The 26363-nt window shown below is 44.4% G+C and overlaps 1 protein-coding gene and 1 pseudogene across 1 annotated transcript; one reads left to right on the top strand and one right to left on the bottom strand.

The window, feature by feature from the left end:
* Positions 1–5331: 5331 nt before the first annotated feature.
* On the top strand, positions 5332–23867 carry LOC148757074 (endogenous retrovirus group K member 10 Gag polyprotein-like; the record flags this gene model as incomplete). The annotated part of the gene is made up of 4 exons (XM_088801134.1): positions 5332–5744; positions 18163–18170; positions 23120–23202; positions 23790–23867. Coding segments are annotated over 4 exons (582 nt in total), but the record flags the coding sequence as incomplete, so codon positions are not given.
* Positions 23868–24471: 604 nt separating this feature from the next.
* On the bottom strand, positions 24472–24591 carry LOC148757075 (5S ribosomal RNA; annotated as a pseudogene).
* Between the last annotated feature and the right edge of the window lie 1772 nt (positions 24592–26363).

Genomic DNA, 26363 nt, shown 5'->3' on the forward strand with positions numbered 1-26363 from the left:
TCATACACTGTTCCGAATGTAAATGTATACCTGGTGGTAGCCAAATTCTGAACAAGTTCCATTCCTCACCTTCAACTAAACAAATATATGAACTTTTCGCTACCCTCGCGGTAACCGAGGCTCTAACACTCATCGGACTCTAATCTTTCTCTTGGCTGTTATACTAAACTCTGCCTGACCCAACCCTCACTCTCACTTTAACACACACCAACCCTGTCTCACCCTTGGGCTAACGTAGGAGCTAACACTCACCCAAACCTTAAGTAAACCTGTCTGAAGGCAGTAGCGGAACCTTGTCCGTTCCCTAATCCTCACACTAACCAACATAAAATCCTTTGCCATAACCTCCAGCTAACAGTGATCCTAACACTGTTCTGAACCTAAACGTACACCTGGTTGTAAGCAGAACCCGAACACTGACCCAACCCTCACCCTCACCCTAACCAACATACCAACTTTAACTTCCGTTGGGGTGAACGTGGCTCAAACACTGCTCCGAACCTAAATGTATACCTGACTGTAGGCAGCAGCCGAACACAGTTCCATCCCTCACCCTCAGCATATCAAGCATACCAACCTTTTCCTTACCGTGGTGATAACCGAAGCTCTAACACTCTTCCGATCCTAAACTTATACTCGGCTGTTTCCCAAACCCGTACAATGTCTGAACCCTCACCCTCTCTGTAACACATCAACACTCTCTCACACTCGGGCTAACCAAGGCCCTAACACTGACCCGAACCTTAATGTATACCTGTCTGGAGGCAGTAGCTGAAACCTGTACCATGCCGCAGCCTCACACTAACCAACATTCAATGTTTTCTCACAACCTCCCGCCAACCGTGGACCTAAGAGTCTTAGGAGGCTAAACGTGCATCTGGCTGTAAGCAGAACCTGAACACTGTCCCGTCACTCACCCTCACCCTAACCAACATACCATCCTATAACTTCCCTCACGCTGACCAAGTTTCAAATACCGCTCCGAACCTACGTGGCTGTTATCCGAAAGTCTACACTGTCCATACCCTCACCGTCATTTTAACTAACACACCAACTCTGTTCACCCTCGGGTTAACCGAGTTCCTAACCCTCAACCGAACATTAACGTGTACCTGGATACAGGCAGTAGCCGAACACTCTCCCTTCCCTCAGACTGACACTAAGGAACATTCAAACCTTTCCCATACTCTCCAGGTTACCGTGGCCCTAACAGTGTTGCGAGTCTAGAGGTACACAAGGCTGTAAATCAAAGGCAAGCCTGTCCCATTTCTCTCCCTCACCCTAACCATCATACCGACCTTAAGTAGCATCAAGATTACAGCGGCTCATACACTGTTCCGAACATAAATGTATACATGGTTGTAGCCAACGTCCGAACAAGGTTCCATTCCTCACCCTCAACTAAAGCAATATATGTACTTTTCCCTATCCTCGCGGTAACCGAAGCTCTAACACTCATCGGACTCTAAACTTGTCTGTTATACTAAACTCTGCCTGTCCCAACCCTCACTCGCACTTTAACACACACCAATCCGGTCTCACCCTTGGGCTAACCTAGGAGCTAACACTCACCCGAACCTTAAGTAAACCTGTCTGAAGGCAGTAGCCGAACCCTGTCCGTTCCCTTATCCTCACACTAACCAACATAAAATCCTTTTTCATAAACTCCAGCTATCAGTGATCCTAACAGTGTTCTGAAACTAAACGTACACCTGGTTGTAAGCAGACCACGAACACTGACCCATCCCTCACCCTCACCCTAACCAACATACCAACTTTAACTTCCGTTGGGGTGAACGTGGCTCAAACACTGCTCCGAACCTAAATGTACACCTGACTGTAGGCAGCAGCCGAACACAGTTCCATCTCTCACCCTCAACATATCAAGCATACCAACCGTTCCATACCGTGGCGATAACCGAAACTCTAACACTCTTCTGATCCTAAACGTATACTTGGCTGTGTTCCGAACCCGTACAATGTCGGAACCCTCACCCTCTCTGTAACTAACACACCAACACTCTCTCACACTAGGGCTAACCCAGGCCCTAAAACTGACCCGAACATTAATGAATACCTGGCTGAGGCAGTAGCTGAAACCTGTCCCATGCCTCAGCCTCACACTAACCAATATTCAATCTTTTCCCACAACCTCCCGCCAACCTTGGACCTAAGAGTCTTAGGAGGCTAAACATGCATCTGGCTGTAAGCAGAACCTGAACAGTGTCCCAACACCCACCCTCACCCTAAACAACATACCAACCTTTAACTTCCCTCACGCTGACCAAATTTAAATACTGTTTCGAACGTACTTGTCCGTTATCCGAAACGCTACACTGTCCAAACCCTCACCGTCATTTTAACTAACACACCAGCCCTGTTCACCCTCGGGTTAACCGAGTTCCTAACCCTCAACCGAACATTAACGTGTACCTGGATACAGGCAGTAGCCGAACACTCTCCCATCCCTCAGACTGACACTAAGGTACGCTCAATCTTTTCCCATACCATCCAGGTAACTGTGGCCCTAACAGTGTTGCGAGTCTAGAGGTACACAAGGCTGTAAATCAAAGGCAAGCCTGTCCCATTTCTCTCCCTCACCCTAACCATCATACCGACCTTAAGTAGCATCAAGGTTACAGCGGCTCAAACACTGTTCCAAACATAAATGTATACCTGGTTGTAGCCAACGTCCGAACAAGGTTCCATTCCTCACCCTCAACTAAACCAACATATGAACTTTTCCCTACCCTGGCGGTAACCGAAGGTATAACACTCGTAGGACCCTAAACGTATACTTGACTGGTATAGTAAAGTCTGCCTGTCCGAACCATCACTCTCACTTTAACACCCACCATCCCTGTCTCAGCCTTGGGCTAACCTAGGCGCTAACACTCACCCGAACCTTAATGTAAACCTGTCTGAAGGCAGTAACCGAACCCCGTCCATTCCCTAATGGTCACACTAACCAACATAAAATCCTTTCCCACACCCTACAGCTAACAGTGATCCTAACTGTGTTCCGAAACTAAACGTACACCTGGTTGTAAGCAGAACCTGAACACTGATCCATCCCTCACCCTCACCCTAACCAACATACCAACTTTAATTTCCGTTGGGGTGAACGTGGCTCAAACACTGCTCCGAACCTAAATGTATACCTGGCTCTAGGCAACAGCCGAACGTTTCCATCAACCAGCCTCAATTTAAGCAACATACCAAGCTTTTCCCTACCGTCGCGGTAACCGTGGCTCTAACACTCTTCCGAACCTAAACGTATACTTCGCTGTTATCCGAAACCGTACCTTGTCTGAACACTCACCCTCATTTTAATTAACACACCAACCCTGTCTCACCCTCCAGCTAACTGACCCTAACACTGACCGGAACCTTCATGTATACCTGGCTACAGGCAGTAACTGAACCCTGACCCATCCCAAAGCTTGACACTAACAATTATACAATCCTTTCCCATACCCTCCAGCTAACTGTGTCCATAACAGTGTTCCGAGCTTAAACGTACACCTGGCTGTAAACAAAAGCCGAACACTCTCCCATTCCTCACCTTCACCCTTACAAAATTACCAACCTTTAACTTCCCTCGCGGTTACCATGGCTCAAACTCTGTTCCGAACCTAAATGTATACCTGGCTGTAGGCAACAGCTGAACACGGTTGCATCCCTCACCCTCAACTTAACCAACATACCAACTTTTTCCCTACCCTCGCGGTAACCGTGTCTCTAGCACACTTCCGACCCTAAACTTATACTTGGTTGTTATCAGAATCCGTACCCTGTCCAAACGATCAAGCTCACTTTAACTAACAAGTCAACACTGTCCCCAACTTCAGGCTAACCGAGGTCCTAACACTGAACCGAAACTTAGTGTACACCTGGCTGCAGGCAGTGTAGGGAGCTGGATCATTAAGGGTTAAGCAAATGTAACTTCAAGCAGAGGTTGGGAAGATCGCTGAGGGGAACTCCGATAAGCATAGAGAACATACAGACACCAGCTGTTCTGGGGATGAGGAATTATCAAAAAGATAAAGACAGTCAGGGTCAAACTTTGAAAAACATAACTAATCTGTACTTGCTGCCTCAGCCGCTCTATATAACCTTCTTGTTTCTGTGTGTATAAAAGAAAGCTGGAAAATAAAACAGGTGCAGCAGTCTAATAAGAACTGTTCGCCCTCCTGATCCCATCTTTGTCTCTTGTGTGTTTTTTTCTCAATCCTCACTCACCACTTCAGGAACCGTTCATCTCGTCGGCAGGCTCCGACAAGTGGTGTCCGAACAGGGACCTGAATACTGGGTAATCAGAAGTGAAGGACACCGCTTGTAAGTGAGACGCACGTCGAATAAGGTTGGTGAAAGCGGTGAGATCCCATTGTCTGGAGTAAAATAAAATGGGACAGGGTAACAGTAAAAGGCTGTTTACTCACATGTTAAAGAGCATGCTAAAAGCTAGAGGAGTTAAAACCAGTGAAGCTCAGTTGCTGCGATTCTTAGAATTTGTAGAACAAATATATCCCTGGTTCCCCGAAGAAGGGACTTTAAACTTAGAAACTTGGGAAAAAGTGAGAGAGCATTTACAGGGATATTATGATGCTCATGGACCCTCTAAGGTACCAGTAGACACTTTTTCCTTATGGAATTTAGTTAAGGATATGATCGATCCTAGACACGAGAGAATCAGATACTCTGAAAATGACCAACCCAAACTGGATCCCCCTTGGAAGCAGAAGTGCAAAGATTACAAGCCGCACTCACTTCCCTCTCTGTTCAAATGCAATTAGTTCAGGCTCGACAGACTGGGCCTTTATTGGAAGCCCAATCAGAATGAAAGCCTAGATTACAATTAAGCTCTCCTCCAAGTGTGATTGCAGGGCTGGATCCACAGCCTGAGGCCCCTGTTGTAGCCCCTGTGACAGTCAGACAGATACCGGATGTAATAGATCAAAAGTCCCCCCTGCAAAATGTACAAACAGCCAATAGAGCAGGGGAAGATGTTACAGAATATGGTCTGACTTGTCCCGTGATAGAACAACAAGATGCCCAAGGAAACCCAGTGCGGGTTCATGTGCTTTTTGCCTTTAAAAGCTTGAAGGAGTTAAAAACTGCTTGTGCGCAGTACGGACCTAATGCTCCATTCACTCAGGCATTGCTTGAATCCTTAGCAATGGATGCTTTGCCGCCCAATGATTGGAAGCAGCTTGCTAGAGCCTGTCTGTCAGGAGGAGAGTACCTATTATGGAATTCTGATTTCGCAGTCTTTTGCCAAAATACCGCTGATCTCAATCATCAGCAAGGCATTCCCATCACTTTTGAAATGTTGCCGGGGAAGGGCAGTACCGTGACCTTCAAACTCAATTAAATTTTAACCCTGCTGCCTATGCTCAGACTAATGCTGCAGCACAAAAAGCATGGAGAAAAATCCCCATGCCGGGAAAAAGGGCTGAAGAATTTACTAAAATAGTACAGGGCCCTGATGAGCCATTTCAAGATTTCCTTTCTCGACTGTTACAGGCAGCTGGTAGGATATTAGGAGATTCCGATGCAGGATTACTCTCAGTAAAACAGTTGGCTTTTGAAAATGCAAATTCAGCATGCCAGGCTGCTATCCACCCGTACAGAAATAAGGGAGGTTTATCTGACTATGTTCATTTATGCTCGGACATTGGTCCGTCTTATACCCAGGGATTAGCTATGGCCGCAGCCTTACAAGGAAAGACAGTAAAAGAAATGTTACAACACCAACAGCAACAAAAAAGACAAAAAGGATCTGAAAGTTGTTTCAGGTGTGGGCGATCTGGACATGGCAAAAAATGGCCCTGATAGGTCAGACCAACCACAAACAAAAAACCCAAAACAACCCGGTCTGTGCCCAAAATGTAAGAGGGGAAACCACTGGGCCAATGAATGTAAATCCAAAAGAGATGCTTCTGGTAATCCTCTCGTTCCGGGAAACGGGAAGAGGGGCCAGCCCCAGGCCCTGTAACAATGTTATGGGGTGCTCCAGCAGTTTGTTCCCCAACAACAACAAAATCCGTTCAAGAGCTCTTCAGAGCCACCACAGGCAGTGCAGGATTGGACCTCAGTAGCGCCGCCTACACAAAACTAACGCCTGAAATGGGTGTGCAAGCTATCCCCACAGGGGTTTTTGGGCTCTACCACCTCAAACGATGGGGTTGGTTTTTGGGAGAAGCAGTACAACAATAAAGTGGATTATGATAGCCCCAGGCATTATAGACATGGACTATACCGGAGAAATTAAGGTTTTGACTCATTCACCTGGGGGTGTTGCTGTTATAGAAAAAGGACAGAGAATAGCCCAATTGTTATTAATTCCATATATCAAAATAGGTCAGGTTAAACAAAATGAACCTAGGGGAGAACATGGTTTCGGCTCATCAGATGCTTATTGGGTTCAAGCAATGAATCATCAAAGACCAGAAATGACTCGCACTGTTAATGGCCGCTCCTTTATAGGACTTTTAGATACGGGAACTGATGTATCTGTTATAACTGCTCAACAATGGCTGGCACATTGACCAAAACATCAAACCATAACTCAATTACAAGGAATAGGAATGTCACAATCACCAGAACAAAGTAGTGATAATTTAAATTGGAAAGATCAGGAGGGACATCGAGGGACTTTTCAACCATATATTGTAGCAGGATTACCTGTTAATTTATGGGGGAGAGACATCATGAGTAAGATGGGAGTGTATTTGTATAGTCCCAATCAACAGGTCACTAATATGATGTCTGACCAAGGCTTCCTCCCTGAAAATGGACTGAGAACAAACATTCAAGGAAGAAGGTCACCTATTGTCCCATCTCCTTTACCCCTTAGATCAGGACTAGGATATTTTTAGCTGGGGTCTCTGAGCGTCCTGTACCCTATACTGACACCATCACTTGGAAAAGTGATGCCCCAGTATGGGTAGATCAGTGGCCCCTATCAGCAGAAAAGATTCAAGCTGCCACACTGCTAGTACAGGAGCAACTTGAAAAAGGACACATTGTTCCCTCTAATTCTCCCTGGAATTCTCCCATATTTGTTATTAAGAAAAAATCTGGTCAGTGGAGATTGTTACAGGATTTACGAAAAATCAATGAAACCATGGCATTAATGGGAGATTTACAGCCAGGCTTACCCTGCCCTGCAGCCATACCAAAAAACACATATAAAATTGTTTTGGATTTAAAAGATTGTTTTTATACCATACCTTTAAATCCTAATGATTGCCCTAGATTTGCATTCAATGTTCCTTCTGTTAATTTACAAGAACATTTTAAGAGATATCATTGGCTAGTGCTACCTCAGGGAATGGCTAATAGCCCTACATTATGTCAAAAATTTGTATCAGCTGCAATAGAACCTACCCAAAGGGCATTTCCAGATATTTACATCATCCACTACATGGATGACATACTCCTTGCCCATTCATGTGAACCAAGATTGCTTACTGCTTTTGCTCATTTACAGAAAAAACTCCTCAATTATGGGCTGGTTATAGCCCCAGAAAAAATTCAGCAAGTGTCTCCTTACTCTTATCTGGGATATTAATGCCTCAGGCCATTGTGCCTCAAAAAATACAAATCCGGTGAGATTGTATAAAAACATTAAATGATTTTCAAAAGCTACTGGGAGACATTAATTGGATTAGACCTCAGTTGTGGTTGACAACCGGAGATTTGCAACCTTTGTTTAATATATTACGAGGGGAAGCCGATCCTACTTCTCCCCGCGAGATGACTAAAGAGGGATTAAAGGCTTTAGATAAAGTAGAAACCGCCATAAATGAACAACAAATATTATATGTAGATTATACCCAACCCTGGGAGGCATACATTTTACCCACAAACCTCACCCCAACAGCAGTTATTTGGCAAAAAGGACCCCTAAGATGGATCCATCTCCCTGTTTCTCCCGTGAAAGTGTTAAATCCGTATCACGAAGCTGTAGCGCTGTTAATTCAGCTATGTCGGGGAGAATCAATTAAATATTTTGGAAGAGAGCCACAAACCATTACAGTTCCCTTTACTGTGCAGCAAATAGACTGGCTGTTTCAACATTCTAACACTTGGGGCATTGCACTTGCTAATTTTTCAGGAAAAATTGGTATACATTACCCAAACAACAAATTACTGCATTTTGCTATGACACATGCCTTTATCTTTCCTAAGATTGTTCAGCAACAACCCATTAAAAATGCTCTTATTGTTTTTACTGATGGCTCCTCTAATGGAAGTGCTACCTATGTTATTGGTGATCAACCACAATTTCATCACCTCCAGCATCAGCTCAAGTAGTTGAATTACGGGCTGTCAGTGCTGTATTTCAAGCCTTACACTCAGTTCCTTTTAATTTGTATACTGATAGCTACTATGGAGCTCAATCCGTAGATAAACTTGAAACTATAGCATCCATTAAAACTCAAAATAATGAAATTCAGGGGCTGTTCATTCAAATCCAAACTCTTATTAGACAACGTACAAATCCTCGCTTTGTCGGACACATTCGGGCCCATTCTGGGCTACCTGGCCCCCTCACTGAAGGCAATACCACAGCAGATCAGCTCACAAAATTGGTGGCCCTAACTAACATTGAATTGGCTGAACAATCACACAAGTCACACCACCAAAACTGTCGGAGTCTACAAAGACAATTCTAGCTTACAAAAGAAACAGCCAGACAAATTGTAAAACAATGACCTATCTGTCCTGTACATCACTCTGTGCCACATTTAGGGGTTAACCCTCGGGGTATCATGCCCAATCAATCATGGCAGATGGACGTTACACACGTCCCTAGTTTTGGAAAATTACAATATGTACATGTAACTATAGATACTTTCTCTGGATTTCTCATGGCTACGGCCCAGACAGGAGAAGCCACGAAACATATTATTAATCACTGCTTGCATTGCTTCTCTGCTATGGGCCTTTCAGAAATAATTATAACAGATAATGGTACTGGATATACCAGTAAAGGGTTTCAACACTTCTGCTCTCATCTCAATTTAACATCACACACAAAACGGGTATTCCTTATAATCCACAAGGACAAGGAATTGTTGAACGTGTTCATAGAATGCTAAAAGCCCAACTGAAAAAATAAAAAAGGGGGAGACCTACCCTGTCTCTCCACATACAATCTTAAATCATACTTTATTTATTTTATTTATTTTTATTTTTTTATTTTTTTATTTTTTTATATTTATTATCTTTTTATTATGAAAATTTTCTAATATACACAAAGTAAGAAGAATAGTACAATAAATGTCCTATGTACCAAGCAGCTAGCTTCAATAAATATCAACACTTTGCCAACGTTATTTCATCTATTCTTTTCCTGCCCCCCGATTTTTTTTGGAGTGTTTTAAGCAAAATCCAGATATCATGTTATTTCACCCATAAATACTTCAGTTTGCATCTTTAATTGACAAGGACATTAACAAATATACAACCACCATTCTATGTTTACATCTAACAAAACTGACCATACATAAATTAAACAAAATGGCTCCTAGACTCAGCTGTAGCCCTATGGAAGTTAGTAAGAGAGTGAAATAGAAGAGGGTAACTGATTAGCAATGGAAGCAGAGAAAGGCAGGACCAGAGAGGTGACAAGCCTGCACCATCAAGGCCTGTCCATGAAGTGCCTTAACCCATGAACAGAGGAGTAAATTATCTGAAGAGCAGTTCATTCCTAAAGCAGAAGTGGATATATCAGACTCCATGGTCATGACTAAGATTGTCTAACTAACTCCTTGACCTGGCTCTGTGCTCACCAAGCAACTTTCTGATAATAGTAATTTTTTTTCCACTATAGATTTTCCCAAAAGAACAGAATGCGCTAGTTAATAAAACAAGTATTAGGCAAATATTAATTGAAGGTCTATTATATACCAGACATCATTCTTGGCATAGTGAACAAGTAGTTGGTCAAACTGACACTTCTATTTTACATCATAAATTAATCAATTGCCTTTCTGGTTTTTAACAGTACTCTCTTTTTTTTTTTCATTACTAGCATTTAATGGGGACCTATTCTTTTATGATGAATGCTTTATATGGGCCATCTCATTCAATCGTAATTATTTATAATAATTACATCAGATGTCATGTGAAATCTCAAGGATTGTTCCTGGAATATAATAGGCATTAAACATGTTATGTTCTATTAATAATTCATTACATTAGCAAAAAGAAGTTAAAACTGTTTATCATGGAGTTATGATGGGAGATAGATTTTCTCACCCATGGTCTGGCCTTTGCAGAATTTCCACACAAACCTATTTTGTCATCTCTCACTTGTGTTTTGTCCCATTGCAAAGGTACCCTTCACATGCTCCAATACACCGTTCTCCCTGGCTCACTTAACATGATTGCTTTCCCCATCCCTTCTCTCCTATTCTTTCTCTCCTCTCTCCTAGACACAAGTCCAGTGAAAATCTTGCGATAGGCCTGTAATGAGATAAATTTCCCTCTTAAAACTGCTTTCGCTGCAATCCAAAAATTTTGGTAGGATGTATTTTCATTGTCATTTGTTTCTATGTATCTTTTCATCTCTCCTCTAATTTCTTCTTGACCCAGTCCTTCTTTAAAAGTATGTTGTTTAGTCTCCATGTATTTGTGTTTTTTCCCACTTTCTTTTTACAGTTGATATCCAATTTCAAAGCCTTGTGATCAGAGAATATGCATGGTATGATTTCAATCTTCTTAAATTTGTTGAGACTGATTTTATGTCCCAATATATGGTCTATCCTTGAGAATGTTCCGTGTACACTAGAAAAGAATGTATAGTCTGATGTCTTTGGATGAAGTGCTCTATATATGTCAATTATGTCCATTTCATCTAATGTGTCATTTAGGACTACTATTTCGTTATATATTTTCTGTTTGGATGATCTATCCATAGCTGTCAATGATGTATTTAAGTCCCCTAGTATAATTGTGTTTTGGTCCATTTCTCCCTTTAGTTCTGTTAGTAGTTGCTTGGTGTATTTCGGTGCTCCCTGATTGGGGGCATAAATATTGATGACTGTTATGTCTTCTTGTTGTACAGTCCCCTTCACCATTATGAAATGTCCATCTTTGTCCCTTGTTATCTTTTTCACCTTGAAGTCTGTTTCATCTGATATCATTATGGCTACACCTGATTTTCTCTGGGTACCATTTGCTTGGAGTGTCAATTTCCACCCTTTCACTTTGAGTCTATGCTTGTCCTTGTAGCTGAGATGTGTCTCTTGGAGACAGCATATGGTTAGGTTTAGTTTTTTTTATCCAATCTGCTACTCTGTGCCTTTTTATTGGTGAGTTCAGTCCATTTACATTTAGGGTGATTATTGATATGTGAGGATTTCCTGTCATTCTATCTTTAGTTTTCTGGTAAGGCTGTGTCTCCATTGTTTCTTTGCCTTTTTGTTGTTGTCTATTATTTCTGTGTGGTGGTATTCTATGATGTTTCCCTCTGTTTCTTCTTTTATTTCAGTATATATTTCAGTTCTGGATTTTTTTTGAGTGGTTACCCTTAAGTTTATGTAAAAGAAAGTTTGACATTTAGAGTATTCCATTTTCTTCAGCACGCTTACTTTCTCCATTCCCATATTCCGGTTCAGGCCTTTACTCTCCCCCTTTTTGAGTTGGTTGCCACAAATTGTCCCTGTTGATGGTGGTCGAATAGCCTCCTTTAGTATTTCTTGTAGTGCAGGTCGTGTATTAGAAAATCCCCTCAGGTTCTGTATGTCTGGAAAGGTCTTTATTCCTCCTTCATATCTAAAGGATATCTTTGCTGGATATATTATTCTTGGCTCATGATTTCTCTCTTTCAATAGTTTGAATATTTGGTTCCACTCCCTCCTGGCTTGTAGAGTTTCTGCTGAAAAATCTGATGATAATCTAATGGGCTTTCCTTTGTAAGTTACCGTCTTCTTTTCCCTGGCTGCCTTGAGGATTCTTTCTTTGTCGTTGATTTTAGACAGCTTCAATACAATGTGCCTTGGAGAAGGCCTGTTGGGATTGAGGTAACTAGGTGTTCTATTTGCTTCTTGGATTCGAGGGTCCAGTTCTGTCCACAAGTTTGGGAAGTTCTCATCGACAATTTGTTTGAATATATTCTCTGTTCCCTTCTCTCTTTTTCTCCTTCTGGTATGCCCATTATTCTTATATTGTTCTTTCTGATGGAGTCAGAAAGTTCTTGTAGAGTTCTTTCATTTCTTTTAAGTCTCAAGTCTCTTTCTTCTTCTATCTGTGTCATTTCCAAGTTTCTATCTTCGATGTCACCGATTCTTTCCTCCATCTGGTCAACTCTACTACCTAAGCTGGTTATTTCATTCTTAATTTCTTCTATTGAGTTCTTAATCTCCAGAAATTCTATTTGGTTCTTTTTTAAAATTTCAATCTCTTTCGTAAAATGCTCATGCTGTTCTTTGATTGTGTTTCTGAGTTCATTTAACTGCCTGTCTGTGTTTTCTTGTATCTCGTTGAGTTTTTTCAGAACTGCAATCTTGAATTCTCTGTCATTTAAGTCACATATTTCTGTATCTTTAAGTTCCTTCTCTGGAGATTTTTCACTTTCTTTCTGAGCTATCTTGTTGCCTTGGTTATTCCTGGTGATTACTGGTTTACTATTTCTCTTCCTAGACATCTACAGGAGTGACTTTTGCAACAGGTTTATAGGACGAGGTCTTTCTTTTGTTTTCCAGTACTTGTTGGTAGAATGTTTTATTATTTCTCCAACTGCAATTTATTTTTCTTCTCCCACATGGTAGTGCTGTTTTCTCTGCACTATTCCTGCTTCTCACACAATGGGGGGAATCCCTGGGAGACGGGCTTCTCCTCTGTTAATAGTTTGTCTAGGTCACAGGGCGCAGTGTCCCGGTGGGTATGCGGAGAGCTTTTGATGTTCCAAAGCTCTTCCAGCTCCTGATTCAGAGCCCGTATGTTTTAGCAGTTCTGTTTACTCCTGCAGGGATCTGTCGAGATAGGTGGGGTCAGGGGTGGGGTAAGTTGTGAGAGGTAGCCCAGAGCAATGTCGGCGACCACCACCACAGCCGGTCCTGCTTCCACAGCTCTCTCCCCTTTGCCGGAACTACTTGGGCTGTGAATTTGTTTCTGAGTTCCACAGTTCTCAAAACAGCAAATTTTCTGTTGTTTTGATCTGACACTGCTACTGTTTCGCTTCTAGCACAGGGCAGGTGGGTGCGGGGCGAGATCTGGGAGGGGTGGGATGGGGCAGCTAGTCAGTGCCTAAGGCTCCGTTCTCTGCTCCGCAGTGAGGGCTTAAACCACCGCTTTCAGCCTTTTTCCCTCAGTCTTTTCTCCGAGGTCACTGCCATGAGCGTTGGGTTCAGCCGTGGTATATGCTGTCCCCTCAGCCCTGTGGAGCCCAGGCGGAGCCCTAGCAGTCCGAGTTCTTCCCTCACTGGCAGCTTCGGTAGTTTCGGGAAGCAGCGAGCTCGGAGCACTGAGCTAGGTCTGTTCCTGCGCCCGCGCGGCTCCATCTCCGCACACTTCTCCCTTTCCTCCTCCCTCCTGTTGCGCGAATTCCCACCTGTGGGTGATTTCAGTTGATAGTGGGCCTTTTCGTCTTGCCTGTCTGCTGTGCAGGGAGTCCTTTGTGGGGTTTTTGTTGTTCGATTCTTTGTAAATTCCAGGGGAGCTTTACAGAGGCTCACCTCATGCTGCCATTTTTCCGGAACAGTCCCCTGTTTGTTTTTTATGCTTATCAGAGTTCCCCACAGCGATCCTCCCAACCTCTGCTTGAAGTTACATTTTCTTAACCCTTAATGCTCCAGCTCCCTACATATCCCCCTTTTTTATTTTTTTGAGATCGTGTCTGGCTTAGGTAGTCAGTACAGACACCTTTACTTACCCAACATGGGATATCGATCATCACAACGATCGATTCCTGTCTTAGGTTGTAAAAACGCTTACTGGTTACCCGTCATTGGCTACCGATCTCCTTTGGGGTTAGACAGGGGCAGTGGCTTTTGGTTTATTAGCCATGTGGAGCCTTGTTTTGTGAATTTCTCCATAAATATCTGTGACTGTCCCGATCACAGCTTTTGTGATGCAGGGGAGGAAACATAGTATCAGGAGGATCACAACAAGCGGAATTACAAGGGGTGCCATAAATTGAAGCATTGAAGAGTACGATGGAAATACATTGTGAAAGCTAGAGACAAGGTTGTTGAGCGTCTCAGCTATATCAGTATTTAAAGGAGAGGTCTCTTGCAGTGTCAAGACCTCTTTATGAAATTGGATAAGGTCAAGAGTAACATTTTCATGATGCCAGATGCCTAATAAGTGTTTTTTCACCTTATCTCAAGGTGTCTCAGATTGATTATATTGTTTTGCTGTCACACAGATCCAAGTGTACTCTGCATGACAAGATAAACTTGTCTTAATTTTTAGGGCTTGTACCTCCTCACCCATCCAAAATATCATCTTGTATAAGGCATCGATTTTTGCGCTTAATTTTTGATCTATGAGTTCTTGCGTACCTAAAGCAGTGGATACATTTTTAGACAATGAGTTTACATGAGCAGCTGTTTTAACTGTCTGGGATAGAGAAACTGCCACCATTACAGAGGAGGCTATGAGCACAATTAAAGCAGTTATCCCAGCTGTAATAAGCCCTGCGGCTCGAATTGGTCTTGAAAGAGCCACTTCTAACTTTACTATTACTTGATATCCTTTGTCAGAATGCCATTCTTCAGACATGTTAACAGGTAACATCACAAAGGAAGATTGATGTAATACCATGACTCTCTGTTTTTTGGGGGAGCCATGTGACACAGCTATTAAGTTTACAGTTTATACAAGAAACATTGAACTGAGAATTATCTATAACATGAATGGTGACATTGCCTATCAAAAGTACATGTGGGGGTCTGACACAGGCAGTAACATTTTCTTGTCTAATAGTAACTTTACTGGAGGGGGTTTTAGCTGCCAATTCCATGGCATCTAATGCTCCGGCTATTTTCCAAATATGATGTTGGGGATAGGAATCAGCCCACCATAGGCCTGCAACTATTCCCAATTGTCCGGGGTTTTGATGTGTCCCATTTCCTCCGGACCAGTCTATGAAGGATCTATTAAACTTTGGGATGGGATACCTCCAGTGTTCAATGTAACAGTCTCTCCATAATGCAGTTTTGCTGCTTGTGCGCTTCTCTTTTTCACAAGGATCTACAGTCTGGGGGTCCTTCCCATATGGTGGGATGCAAGGGGGGGGATCAGGGATGTAAGCCCAATACGTGGTTCCATCAGCTGAGGTCAGGACCGTCAAGACTCCGAGTAGGATCTGCAGCAGAACGCACCAGCCTTTCCGGCAGCCACCGTGCTCCTCCATTATCCTGTGAATAAACACAAACATGTCCTCATCCCCATATGAGGACTGGATCTGGCCCATGCCAGTTATTGTCAAGAGGGTCCCTCCACTTTACATATGCGTAATCATGTTGAGTAGTGGGATGCCACAAGCGATCTGCGGCAGATCTGCCCCGTGCATCCAAATTTAAAAAATTTAAAATAAATAAGAGAATAATCAAACTTATAAGAGAGTACTGTTGGTTCCGGAAAAATGGCGGTGTGAGGTGAGCCTCTGTAAAGCTACCCTGGAATTTACAAAGAATCGAACAACAAAAACTCCACAAAGGACTCCCTGCACAGCAGACAGGCAAGACGAAGAGGCCCACTACTGACTGAAATCACCTACAGGTGGGAGATTTGCGCGAGTGGGGGGAGGAGGAAATGGAGAAGTTCGTGGAGATGGAGCCGCGCGGGCGCAGGACTCAGACCCAGCTCAGTGCGCAGAGCTCGCTGCTTCCCGGAACTACCGCAGCTGTGGGAGATAGGACTGCTAGGGCTCCACCAGGGCTCCACAGGGCTGAGGGGACAGCATATACCACGGCTGAACCCAACGCTCACGGCAGAGACCTCGGAGAAAAGACTGAGGAAAAAAGGCTGAAAACGGTGGTTTAAGCCCGCACTGCCGAGCAGAGAACGGAGCCTTAGGCACTGAGACTAGTTGCCCCATCCCTCCCCTCCCAGAGCTCGCCCCGCCCCCACCTCACGGTGCTAGAAGCGAAACAGTAGCAGTGTCAGATCAAAACAACAGAAAATTTGCTGTTTTGAGAACTGTGGAACTCAGAAACAAATTCACAGCCCAAGTAGTTCCGGCAAAGGGGAGAGAGCTGTGGAAGCAGGACCGGCTGTGGTGGTGGTCGCCGACATTGCTCTGGGCTACCTCTCACAACTTACCCCACCCCTGACCCCACCTATCTCGACAGATCCCTGCAGGAGTAAACAGAACTGCTAAAACATACGGGCTCTGAATCAGGAGCTGGAAGAGCTTTGGAACATCAAAAGCTCTCCGCATACCCACCGGGACACTGCGCCCTGTGACCTAGACAAACTATTAACAGAGGAGAAGCCCGTCTCCCAGGGATTCCCCCCATTGTGTGAGAAGCAGGAATAGTGCAGAGAAAACAGCACTACCATGTGGGAGAAGAAAAATAAATTGCAGTTGGAGAAATAATAAAACATTCTACCAACAAGTACTGGAAAACAAAAGAAAGACCTCGTCCTATAAACCTGTTGCAAAAGTCACTCCTGTAGATGTCTAGGAAGAGAAATAGTAAACCAGTAATCACCAGGAATAACCAAGGCAACAAGATAGCTCAGAAAGAAAGTGAAAAATCTCCAGAGAAGGAACTTAAAGATACAGAAATATGTGACTTAAATGACAGAGAATTCAAGATTGCAGTTCTGAAAAAACTCAACGAGATACAAGAAAACACAGACAGGCAGTTAAATGAACTCAGAAACACAATCAAAGAACAGCATGAGCATTTTACGAAAGAGATTGAAATTTTAAAAAAGAACCAAATAGAATTTCTGGAGATTAAGAACTCAATAGAAGAAATTAAGAATGAAATAACCAGCTTAGGTAGTAGAGTTGACCAGATGGAGGAAAGAATCGGTGACATCGAAGATAGAAACTTGGAAATGACACAGATAGAAGAAGAAAGAGACTTGAGACTTAAAAGAAATGAAAGAACTCTACAAGAACTTTCTGACTCCATCAGAAAGAACAATATAAGAATAATGGGCATACCAGAAGGAGAAAAAGAGAGAAGGGAACAGAGAATATATTCAAACAAATTGTCGATGAGAACTTCCCAAACTTGTGGACAGAACTGGACCCTCGAATCCAAGAAGCAAATAGAACACCTAGTTACCTCAATCCCAACAGGCCTTCTCCAAGGCACATTGTATTGAAGCTGTCTAAAATCAACGACAAAGAAAGAATCCTCAAGGCAGCCAGGGAAAAGAAGACGGTAACTTACAAAGGAAAGCCCATTAGATTATCATCAGATTTTTCAGCAGAAACTCTACAAGCCAGGAGGGAGTGGAACCAAATATTCAAACTATTGAAAGAGAGAAATCATGAGCCAAGAATAATATATCCAGCAAAGATATCCTTTAGATATGAAGGAGGAATAAAGACCTTTCCAGACATACAGAACCTGAGGGGATTTTCTAATACACGACCTGCACTACAAGAAATACTAAAGGAGGCTATTCGACCACCATCAACAGGGACAATTTGTGGCAACCAACTCAAAAAGGGGGAGAGTAAAGGCCTGAACCGGAATATGGGAATGGAGAAAGTAAGCGTGCTGAAGAAAATGGAATACTCTAAATGTCAAACTTTCTTTTACATAAACTTAAGGGTAACCACTCAAAAAAAATCCAGAACTGAAATATATACTGAAATAAAAGAAGAAACAGAGGGAAACATCATAGAATACCACCACACAGAAATAATAGACAACAACAAAAAGGCAAAGAAACAATGGAGACACAGCCTTACCAGAAAACTAAAGATAGAATGACAGGAAATCCTCACATATCAATAATCACCCTAAATGTAAATGGACTGAACTCACCAATAAAAAGGCACAGAGTAGCAGATTGGATAAAAAAAACTAAACCTAACCATATGCTGTCTCCAAGAGACACATCTCAGCTACAAGGACAAGCATAGACTCAAAGTGAAAGGGTGGAAATTGACACTCCAAGCAAATGGTACCCAGAGAAAATCAGGTGTAGCCATAATGATATCAGATGAAACAGACTTCAAGGTGAAAAAGATAACAAGGGACAAAGATGGACATTTCATAATGGTGAAGGGGACTGTACAACAAGAAGACATAACAGTCATCAATATTTATGCCCCCAATCAGGGAGCACCGAAATACACCAAGCAACTACTAACAGAACTAAAGGGAGAAATGGACCAAAACACAATTATACTAGGGGACTTAAATACATCATTGACAGCTATGGATAGATCATCCAAACAGAAAATATATAACGAAATAGTAGTCCTAAATGACACATTAGATGAAATGGACATAATTGACATATATAGAGCACTTCATCCAAAGACATCAGACTATACATTCTTTTCTAGTGTACACGGAACATTCTCAAGGATAGACCATATATTGGGACATAAAATCAGTCTCAACAAATTTAAGAAGATTGAAATCATACCATGCATATTCTCTGATCACAAGGCTTTGAAATTGGATATCAACTGTAAAAAGAAAGTGGGAAAAAACACAAATACATGGAGACTAAACAACATACTTTTAAAGAAGGACTGGGTCAAGAAGAAATTAGAGGAGAGATGAAAAGATACATAGAAACAAATGACAATGAAAATACATCCTACCAAAATTTTTGGGATGCAGCGAAAGCAGTTTTAAGAGGGAAATTTATCTCACTACAGGCCTATCTCAAGAAACAAGAAAACTCCCAAATAAATAACCTCATGTTACACTTTAAAGAACTAGAAAAAGAAGAACAAGTAAAACCCAAGGTCAGCAGAAGAAAGGAAATACCAAAAATTAGAGCAGAACTAAATGAAATAGAGAACAGACAATAGAAAAAATTAATGTGACAAAGAGCTGGTTCTTTGAAAAGATTAACAAAATTGACAAACCCTTGGCTAGACTTACTAAGATAAAAAGAGAGAAGACACTGATTAACAAAATCAGAAACGTAAAAGGGGACGTTATCATGGACACCACAGAAATACAAAGGATCATCCAAGAATACTATGAAGGACTATATGCCACCAAATTCAAAAACCTAGAAGAAATGGATAAGTTCTTAGAAACATATAGCCTTCCAAGGCTGAACCATGAAGAACTGGAAAATCTAAACAGACCGATCACCAGTAACGAAATTGAATCAGTCATCCAAAACCTTCCCAAAAGCAAAAGTCCGGGACCAGATGGCTTCACTAGTGAATTCTACCAAACCTTCAAAGAGGATCTAATACCAATCCTGCACACACTCTTCCAAAAAATTGAAGAAGAGACAGTATTCCCTAACTCATTTTATGAGGCCAACATTACCCTGATACCAAAACCTGGTAAGGACAGCACAAAAAAAGAAAACTACAGACCAATATCTCTAATGAATACCGATGCAAAAATCCTAAATAAAATTCTAGCAAATCGAATACAACAATGCATTAAAAAGATTATTCATCATGACCAAGTGGGGTTCATCCCCGGGACACAAGGATGGTTCAACATACGCAAATCCATCAATGTGATACATCGTATAAACAAAATAAAGGACAAAAATCATATGATTACATCAATTGATGCAGAAAAAGCATTTGACAAGATACAACATCCATTTATGATTAAAACACTTAATAAAATAGGTATAGAAGGAAAATACCTTAACATAATAAAGGCCATAAATGACAAGCCCTCTGCTAATCTCATAATTAATGGAGAAAAACTGAAGCCCTTTGCTCTACGTTCAGGAACACGACAGGGATGTCCCCTGTCACCTCTGCTTTTCAACATCGTGTTGGAAGTCCTTGCCAGAGCAATCAGGCAAGAGAAAGAAATAAAAAGCATCCAAATTGGGAATGAAGAAGTTAAATTATCACTCTTTGCAGATGACATGATGCTATATATAGAAAACCCTAAAGACTCCACCAAAAAGCTATTAGAAACAATCAACGAATACAGTAAAGTTGCTGGCTACAAAATCAACGCACAAAATTCCATTGCCTTCCTATATACTAACAATGAAATCTCAGAAAAAGAAATACAAAAAACAATTCATTTTGCAATTGCAACAAAAAGAATAAAATACCTAGGAATAAACTTAACCAAGGATGTGAAAGATCTATATGCTGAAAACTATAAGACTTTTTTGAAAGAAATTGAAGAAGACACAAAGAAATGGAAAGACATTCGGTGCTCATGGATTGGAAGAATCAACATAGTTAAAATGGCCATATTACCCAAAGCAATATACAGATTCAATGCAATCCCCATCAAAATTCCAAAGGCATATTTTAAAGAAATAGAACAAAAAATCATCAGATTTGTTTGGAACCACAAAAGACCCCGAATAACCAAAGCAATCTTAAGAAAAAAGAACAATGATGGAGGTATCACACTCCCTGACTTTAGCTTGTACTACAGGGCTACTATAATCAAAATAGCATGGTATTGGCAGAAAAACAGACACATAGAACAATGGAATAGAATTGAGAACCCAGAAATAAAACCACATAAATATGGACAGATAATTTTTGACAAAGAAGCTAAAAACATACAATGGAGCAAAGACAGCCTCTTCAATAAATGGTGCTGGGAGAATTGGATAGCCACGTGCAAAAGAATGAAACTGGACTGCTATCTTTCACCATGTACCAAAATTAATTCAAAATGGATCAAAGACTTAAGCATAAGACCTGACAGAATAAACTGCATAGAAGAAAACATAGGTACTAAACTTATGGACCTTGGGTTCAAAGAGCATTTTATGAATTTGACTCCAAAGGCAATGGAAGTTAAAGCTAAAATAAACGAATGGGACTGTATGAAACTTAAAAGCTTCTGCACAGCAAAAGAAAGCATTGACAAAATAAAGAGGCCACCAACTGAATGGGAGAAGATTTTTGCAAACAGTGCCTCTGATAAGGGGCTAGTATCCAGAATATACAAGGAACTCATGCAACTCAACAACAAAAAAACAAACAACCCAATTGAAAAATGGGCAGAGGACTTGAAGAGACATTTCTCCAAAGAGGACATACAAATAGCAAATAGACATATGAAAAAATGTTCAGCATCACTAATCATCAGAGAAATGCAAATCAAAACCACAATGAGATATCACCTCACCCCAGTCAGAATGGCTATCATCAACAAGACAAATAGTAACAAATGTTGGAGAGGTTGTGGAGAAAAAGGAACCCTCATACACTGTTGGTGGGAATGCAGACTGGTGCAGCCGCTATGGAAGGCAGTGTGGAGGTTCCTCAAAGAATTACGAATAGAATTGCCATATGACCCAGCAATCCCTCTCCTGGGTATCTACCCAAAAAATCTGAAAACATTTAGAGATAAAGACACGTGTGCTCCAATGTTCATTGCAGCTTTGTTTATGGTGGCCAAGACATGGAAACAACCAAAATGTCCTTCGATAGATGAATGGATAAAGAATTTGTGGTATATATACACAATGGAATACTATTCGGCAGTAAGAAAAGATGATATAGGAACATTTGTGACAACATGGATGGATCTTGAGAGTGTAATGCTGAGCAAAATAAGTCAGACAGAAAAAGCAGAGAACCATGTGATTTCACTGATATGTGGTATATAAACCAAAAGCAACAAAAGAACAAGACAAACAAATGAGAAACAGAAACTCATAGACACAGACAATGGTTTGGTGCTTGCCAGAGGGTAAGGGGTGTGGGGTGTGGGGGGTGGGAGATGAGGGTAAGGGGGATCGAATATATGGTGATGGAAGGAGAACTGACTCTGGGTGATGAACACACAATGGGATTTATACATGATGTAATACAGAATTGTACACCTGAAATCTATGTAATTTTACTAACAATTGTCACCCCAATAAATTTAATAAAATAAAAAAAATTAAAAAAAAATGCTGTTCTTGTTTTTACTGATGGCTCCTCTAATGGAAGTGCTACCTATGTTATTGGTGATCAACCACATGTAATTTCATCACCTCCAGCATCAGCTCAAGTAGTTGAATTACAGGCTGTCAGTGCTGTATTTCAAACCTTACACTCAGTTCCTTTTAACTTGTATACTGATAGCTACTATGGAGCTCAATCCGTAGATAAACTTGAAACTATAGCATCCATTAAAACTCAAAATAATGAAATTCAGGGGCTGTTCATTCAAATCCAAACTCTTATCAGACAACGTACAAATCCTCGCTTTGTCGACACATTCGGGCCCATTCCAGGCTACCTGGCCCCCTCACTGAAGGCAATACCACAGCAGATCAGCTCACAAAATTGGTGGCCCTAACTAACATTGAATTGGCTGAACAATCACACAAGTTACACCACCAAAACAGTCGGAGTCTACAAAGACAATTCCAGCTTACAAAAGAAACAGCCAGACAAATTGTAAAACAATGACCTATCTGTCCTGTACATCACTCTGTGCCACATTTAGGGGTTAACCCTCGGGGTATCACGCCTAATCAATCATGGCAGATGGACATTACACACGTCCCTAGTTTTGGAAAATTACAATATGTACATGTCACTATAGATACTTTCTCTGGATTTCTCATGGCTACGGCCCAGACAGGGGAAGCCACGAAACATATTATTAATCACTGCTTGCATTGCTTCTCTGCTATGGGCCTTCCAGAAAGAATTAAACAGATAATGGTACTGGATATACCAGTAAAGGGTTTCAACACTTCTGCTCTCAATTTAACAACACACACAAAACGGGTATTCCTTATAATCCACAAGGACAAGGAATTGGTGAACGTGCTCATAGAATGCTAAAAGCCCAAGTAAAAAAAATTAAAAAGGGGGAGACCTACCCTGTCTCTCCACATACAATCTTAAATCATACTTTATTTATTTTAAATTTTTTAAATTTGGATGCACGGGGCAGATCTGCCGCAGATCGCTTGTGGCATCCCACAACTCAACATGATTACGCATATGTATAGTGCAGGGACCCTCTTGACAATAACTGGCATGGGCCAGATCCAGACCTCATATGGGGACGAGGACATGTTTGTGTTTATTCACAGGATAATGGAGGAGCACGGTGGCTGCCGGAAAGGCTGGTGCATTCTGCTGGAGATCCTACCTGCGTTCTTGGGCGGGCAGAGGGACTAGAGTCCCCGCAGGACAGGGACCAACAGACAGAACGGGAGGAGGAGTAGGAGGAGCGAGGTGGAAATATGCACGTATATGTGCATGTATATATCTAGACATACAGAGAGACATGGACAGAGACAGAGAAAGAGGGGGCTGGCACACGGGGAGAGATCTCCTGAACGAGAGCCAGAGCCCAACAGGCATGTCACAGAGCCAAACAGACAAGGGGTGGGAGTTCAGGGGGGGGGGAGGGACGCACAGGCTGGGACACGGACTGGGACAGACGCACTGAGGCTGTTTTGAGGTGGCAGCTTCTCCACCGAAGTGTGGTCGTGCCCGGGGCTGGGCTCAGCTAAGGAGGCAGTGCCCGGGCTTTGGCAGTCACCCTTGAAGCCCCCGGGGCGGGTAGCCAGGGTCTCCGGAGTGCCGGTGGGCTCCGAGCCCCGCCCAGGAACCTGCCCGCGGGAGGAGAGTGGCAGCCCCCAGGCACCCTGGTTGTGAGGGTTGCGTGCCTGCGTGCCTGCTCTTCCCCTTGTGGTGGTCTCTCCTGGAGTCCGAGGGCACGCAGTGCATTGGGGTGCTCTTCCCTCCGTCCCTTTGTTTGTCCCGGCTCTTTTTCCCCTGTGTGTAGGGGCCACCGCGGCCGGCAGGAACGGAGGGGCTACTGGCTCTTGTGGGATACGGGAGGGGCACGCGGGGGTGTGGGGCGAGGTGCCTGCCAGCGGAGACAGAGGCCTCCGGTGGGGCGGGGCGGGTGGGCGTCCCGTTTGCCCAAGGACACGCAGATCCTGTGTCTCGGGGTCCAGGGGCAGGCACAGGGATGGTCGTCCCCTGGGCTCGGGTCGAGGTGCAAAGGACCTGCACGTCCTGAGATGGAGCAAGACTGGTGGAGGCCTGCGCCAACAGGCAGCCATGGTCATGAGCATTGGCGGCTACGGCAGCTGGTGCGGGAGCTGGAGGGAGCGCGGCAATGGCGGCGGCGGCGGCGGCGACTGCGTCTCGGAGAAGGCCTGCGGGCTGTCGGCCTGCGGGAGCGAAGAGGACTGAGAAGAGGGTGTGGGGGGAGCCGGGGCCGACGGGCCTGGCGTGCGGCCCGGGCTGCGAGCTTGTAGTGCCGGGCTACTGAACCGCCGCTGGCCAGGGGGACCTTCGGCTGGCTGGGCGGCTGCAGAGGGGCAAGGGGCGGCAGGGGTTCGGAGGGAGCCACGCCGGGGCAGCGGCGCCAAAGGAGAGGCGAGCAAAAGCCTACAGGTATTCCCAGGCGGTCTCCCATCCAAGTACTAACCAGCCCCCTCCCTGCTTAGCTCCCGAGATCAGAGGAGATCGGGCGCATTCATGGTGGTATGGCCTTGGGCGCTGGGACCCGGCTCCCGGTGCCCCAAGAGCCTGCTCCCGGCCTGCCTCGTGAGCGCGCGCCATGCAGATGCGCGGCTCCGGTGGCGAGCATCGACCCGCTGGCCGACTCTGCCAGCACCGCGTCCCCCCACCCCAGTCCGGCTCCCCGCCTCTTCCGAATGCCCCTGGCGTGGGCGGCGGGCTACTCCTGGCCGTCAGCGAGGCCCCTTGGCGCCACCCGAGGCTCCATGGGACACTGCCACTTCCCTGATGGTGCCAGAAGTCGTGGAACTCTGGCATCCTGGGACTCCCCGCACCCAGACCGGCATACACCCCGACCCCCTACCGCCACCAGGTTTACCCCCAACCGCATCCCCAACGCTGGTGGAGGCCTGCGCTTGCAGGCAGCCCTGTGCTTGGGAGTTGTGGGAGGAGCCGGCGGCGGCGGCGGCGGCGGCGGTGGTGGCGGCGGGAGAGGGCGGGGCTTGCGGCGGAGGCAGGGAGCCCTGCGGCTGGAACTGGAGGGGGTGCAGCGATGGTGGCAGAGGCGGTGGGGGCGGGGGAAAGGGCAGCACAGGCGTTGGCGGGAACTGGAGGGAGTGCGGTGATGGCCGAGGCAGCGGCAGAGGTAGGGAGCGTGGCGGCTGGAGCTGGAGGGGGTGCGGTGAGGGCGGCGGCGGCTGCTGGGAGCGGGAGGGAGCGCGGACATGGCGGCCGCGGCTGCGCTGGCGGCGAACGGCTGTCGACCGATGGCCTGGGGGAGCCAAGATGACTAAGAAGAGGGTGTGGGGGTGTCGTGCGGGAGACCCTGCTCGCTCCGCCATTTGTCGTGTGGAGCGGCCTGCGGGGTCTCTGGTCCCGCTCCCCACATAAGAACGCAGGATATGGTGAGGCCTGAAAGGAACACCCACGGAGCCATAGTTAGGGGAGTCATACCACTATGGTCTCACTGGAGGCTGGGTTCATCGGATGTGCAACCTGCCGTCCGCCTTTCTGCCAACCGACCGACCGACGAATCTCCTCCACTCTCCTCGACTCTCTTCCGCTCTCTCGGCTCTCAACATCCCCTAGGGTGGCCATGGCAGTTGTAACTGCATGGATCCGTCGCCCTACATACGGTGTAAGAATAGCAACCAAGGATCCAAAAGCACTCGCAGGTGCAGTATCCAAAACCAGATCTCTCATGCTGGCAGTAAAAAGCTCGTCATCTGGGCCCTGCATGTTGAGGTCAAAAATAGCATGTCTCATACCCATTTCACGGATTATTTGCATAAGTTCCGTATATGACTGCCATTGACTCACAGTATCTGGCAGCTCGCCAGCCTGTTCCCATACGGTGTGTACCGCAGCAGTGAGCCACGCCATTAGAGAATGGTTGCCCTGGTTGTTGGCCAACCTATGGCAGTTTTGTAACCTTTGTCGCAGGGACGGATGCACTGTCACGAAGGCTAGCTTTTCCATCTCGCCTGGGGAGCAGAGAATGCTGTCTGCTCCCTCATCCCATAAACGTAACAGCCAAGCCGAGACTGGCTCTCCAGGGCGCTGTCTGTACCGCCTCCCCAGCTCCTGCAACTCAGTGGGAGTGTATGGGGTGTAGGTTGTGAACTCAGTCACAGCTGGGTTGCCGGCAGCAACGCCCCCAGGGCCCAAAGGTTGCTCACGTTTTACCCTTTGCTTCAAGATTGGCCGGGCTTGGGGGTTGGGAGCTACATTGTCTCCACTTGCTTCCTCCACCTCTGCCTCAGAGTCTCCACCTTGAGGCCCCTGTTCTAACAGGCAGACCCGGGCTTCC

This window comes from Rhinolophus sinicus, chromosome 9 (assembly GCF_057876585.1).
Source record: "Rhinolophus sinicus isolate RSI-liver-muscle chromosome 9, RSI-T2T, whole genome shotgun sequence".
NCBI lineage: Eukaryota > Metazoa > Chordata > Mammalia > Chiroptera > Rhinolophidae > Rhinolophus > Rhinolophus sinicus.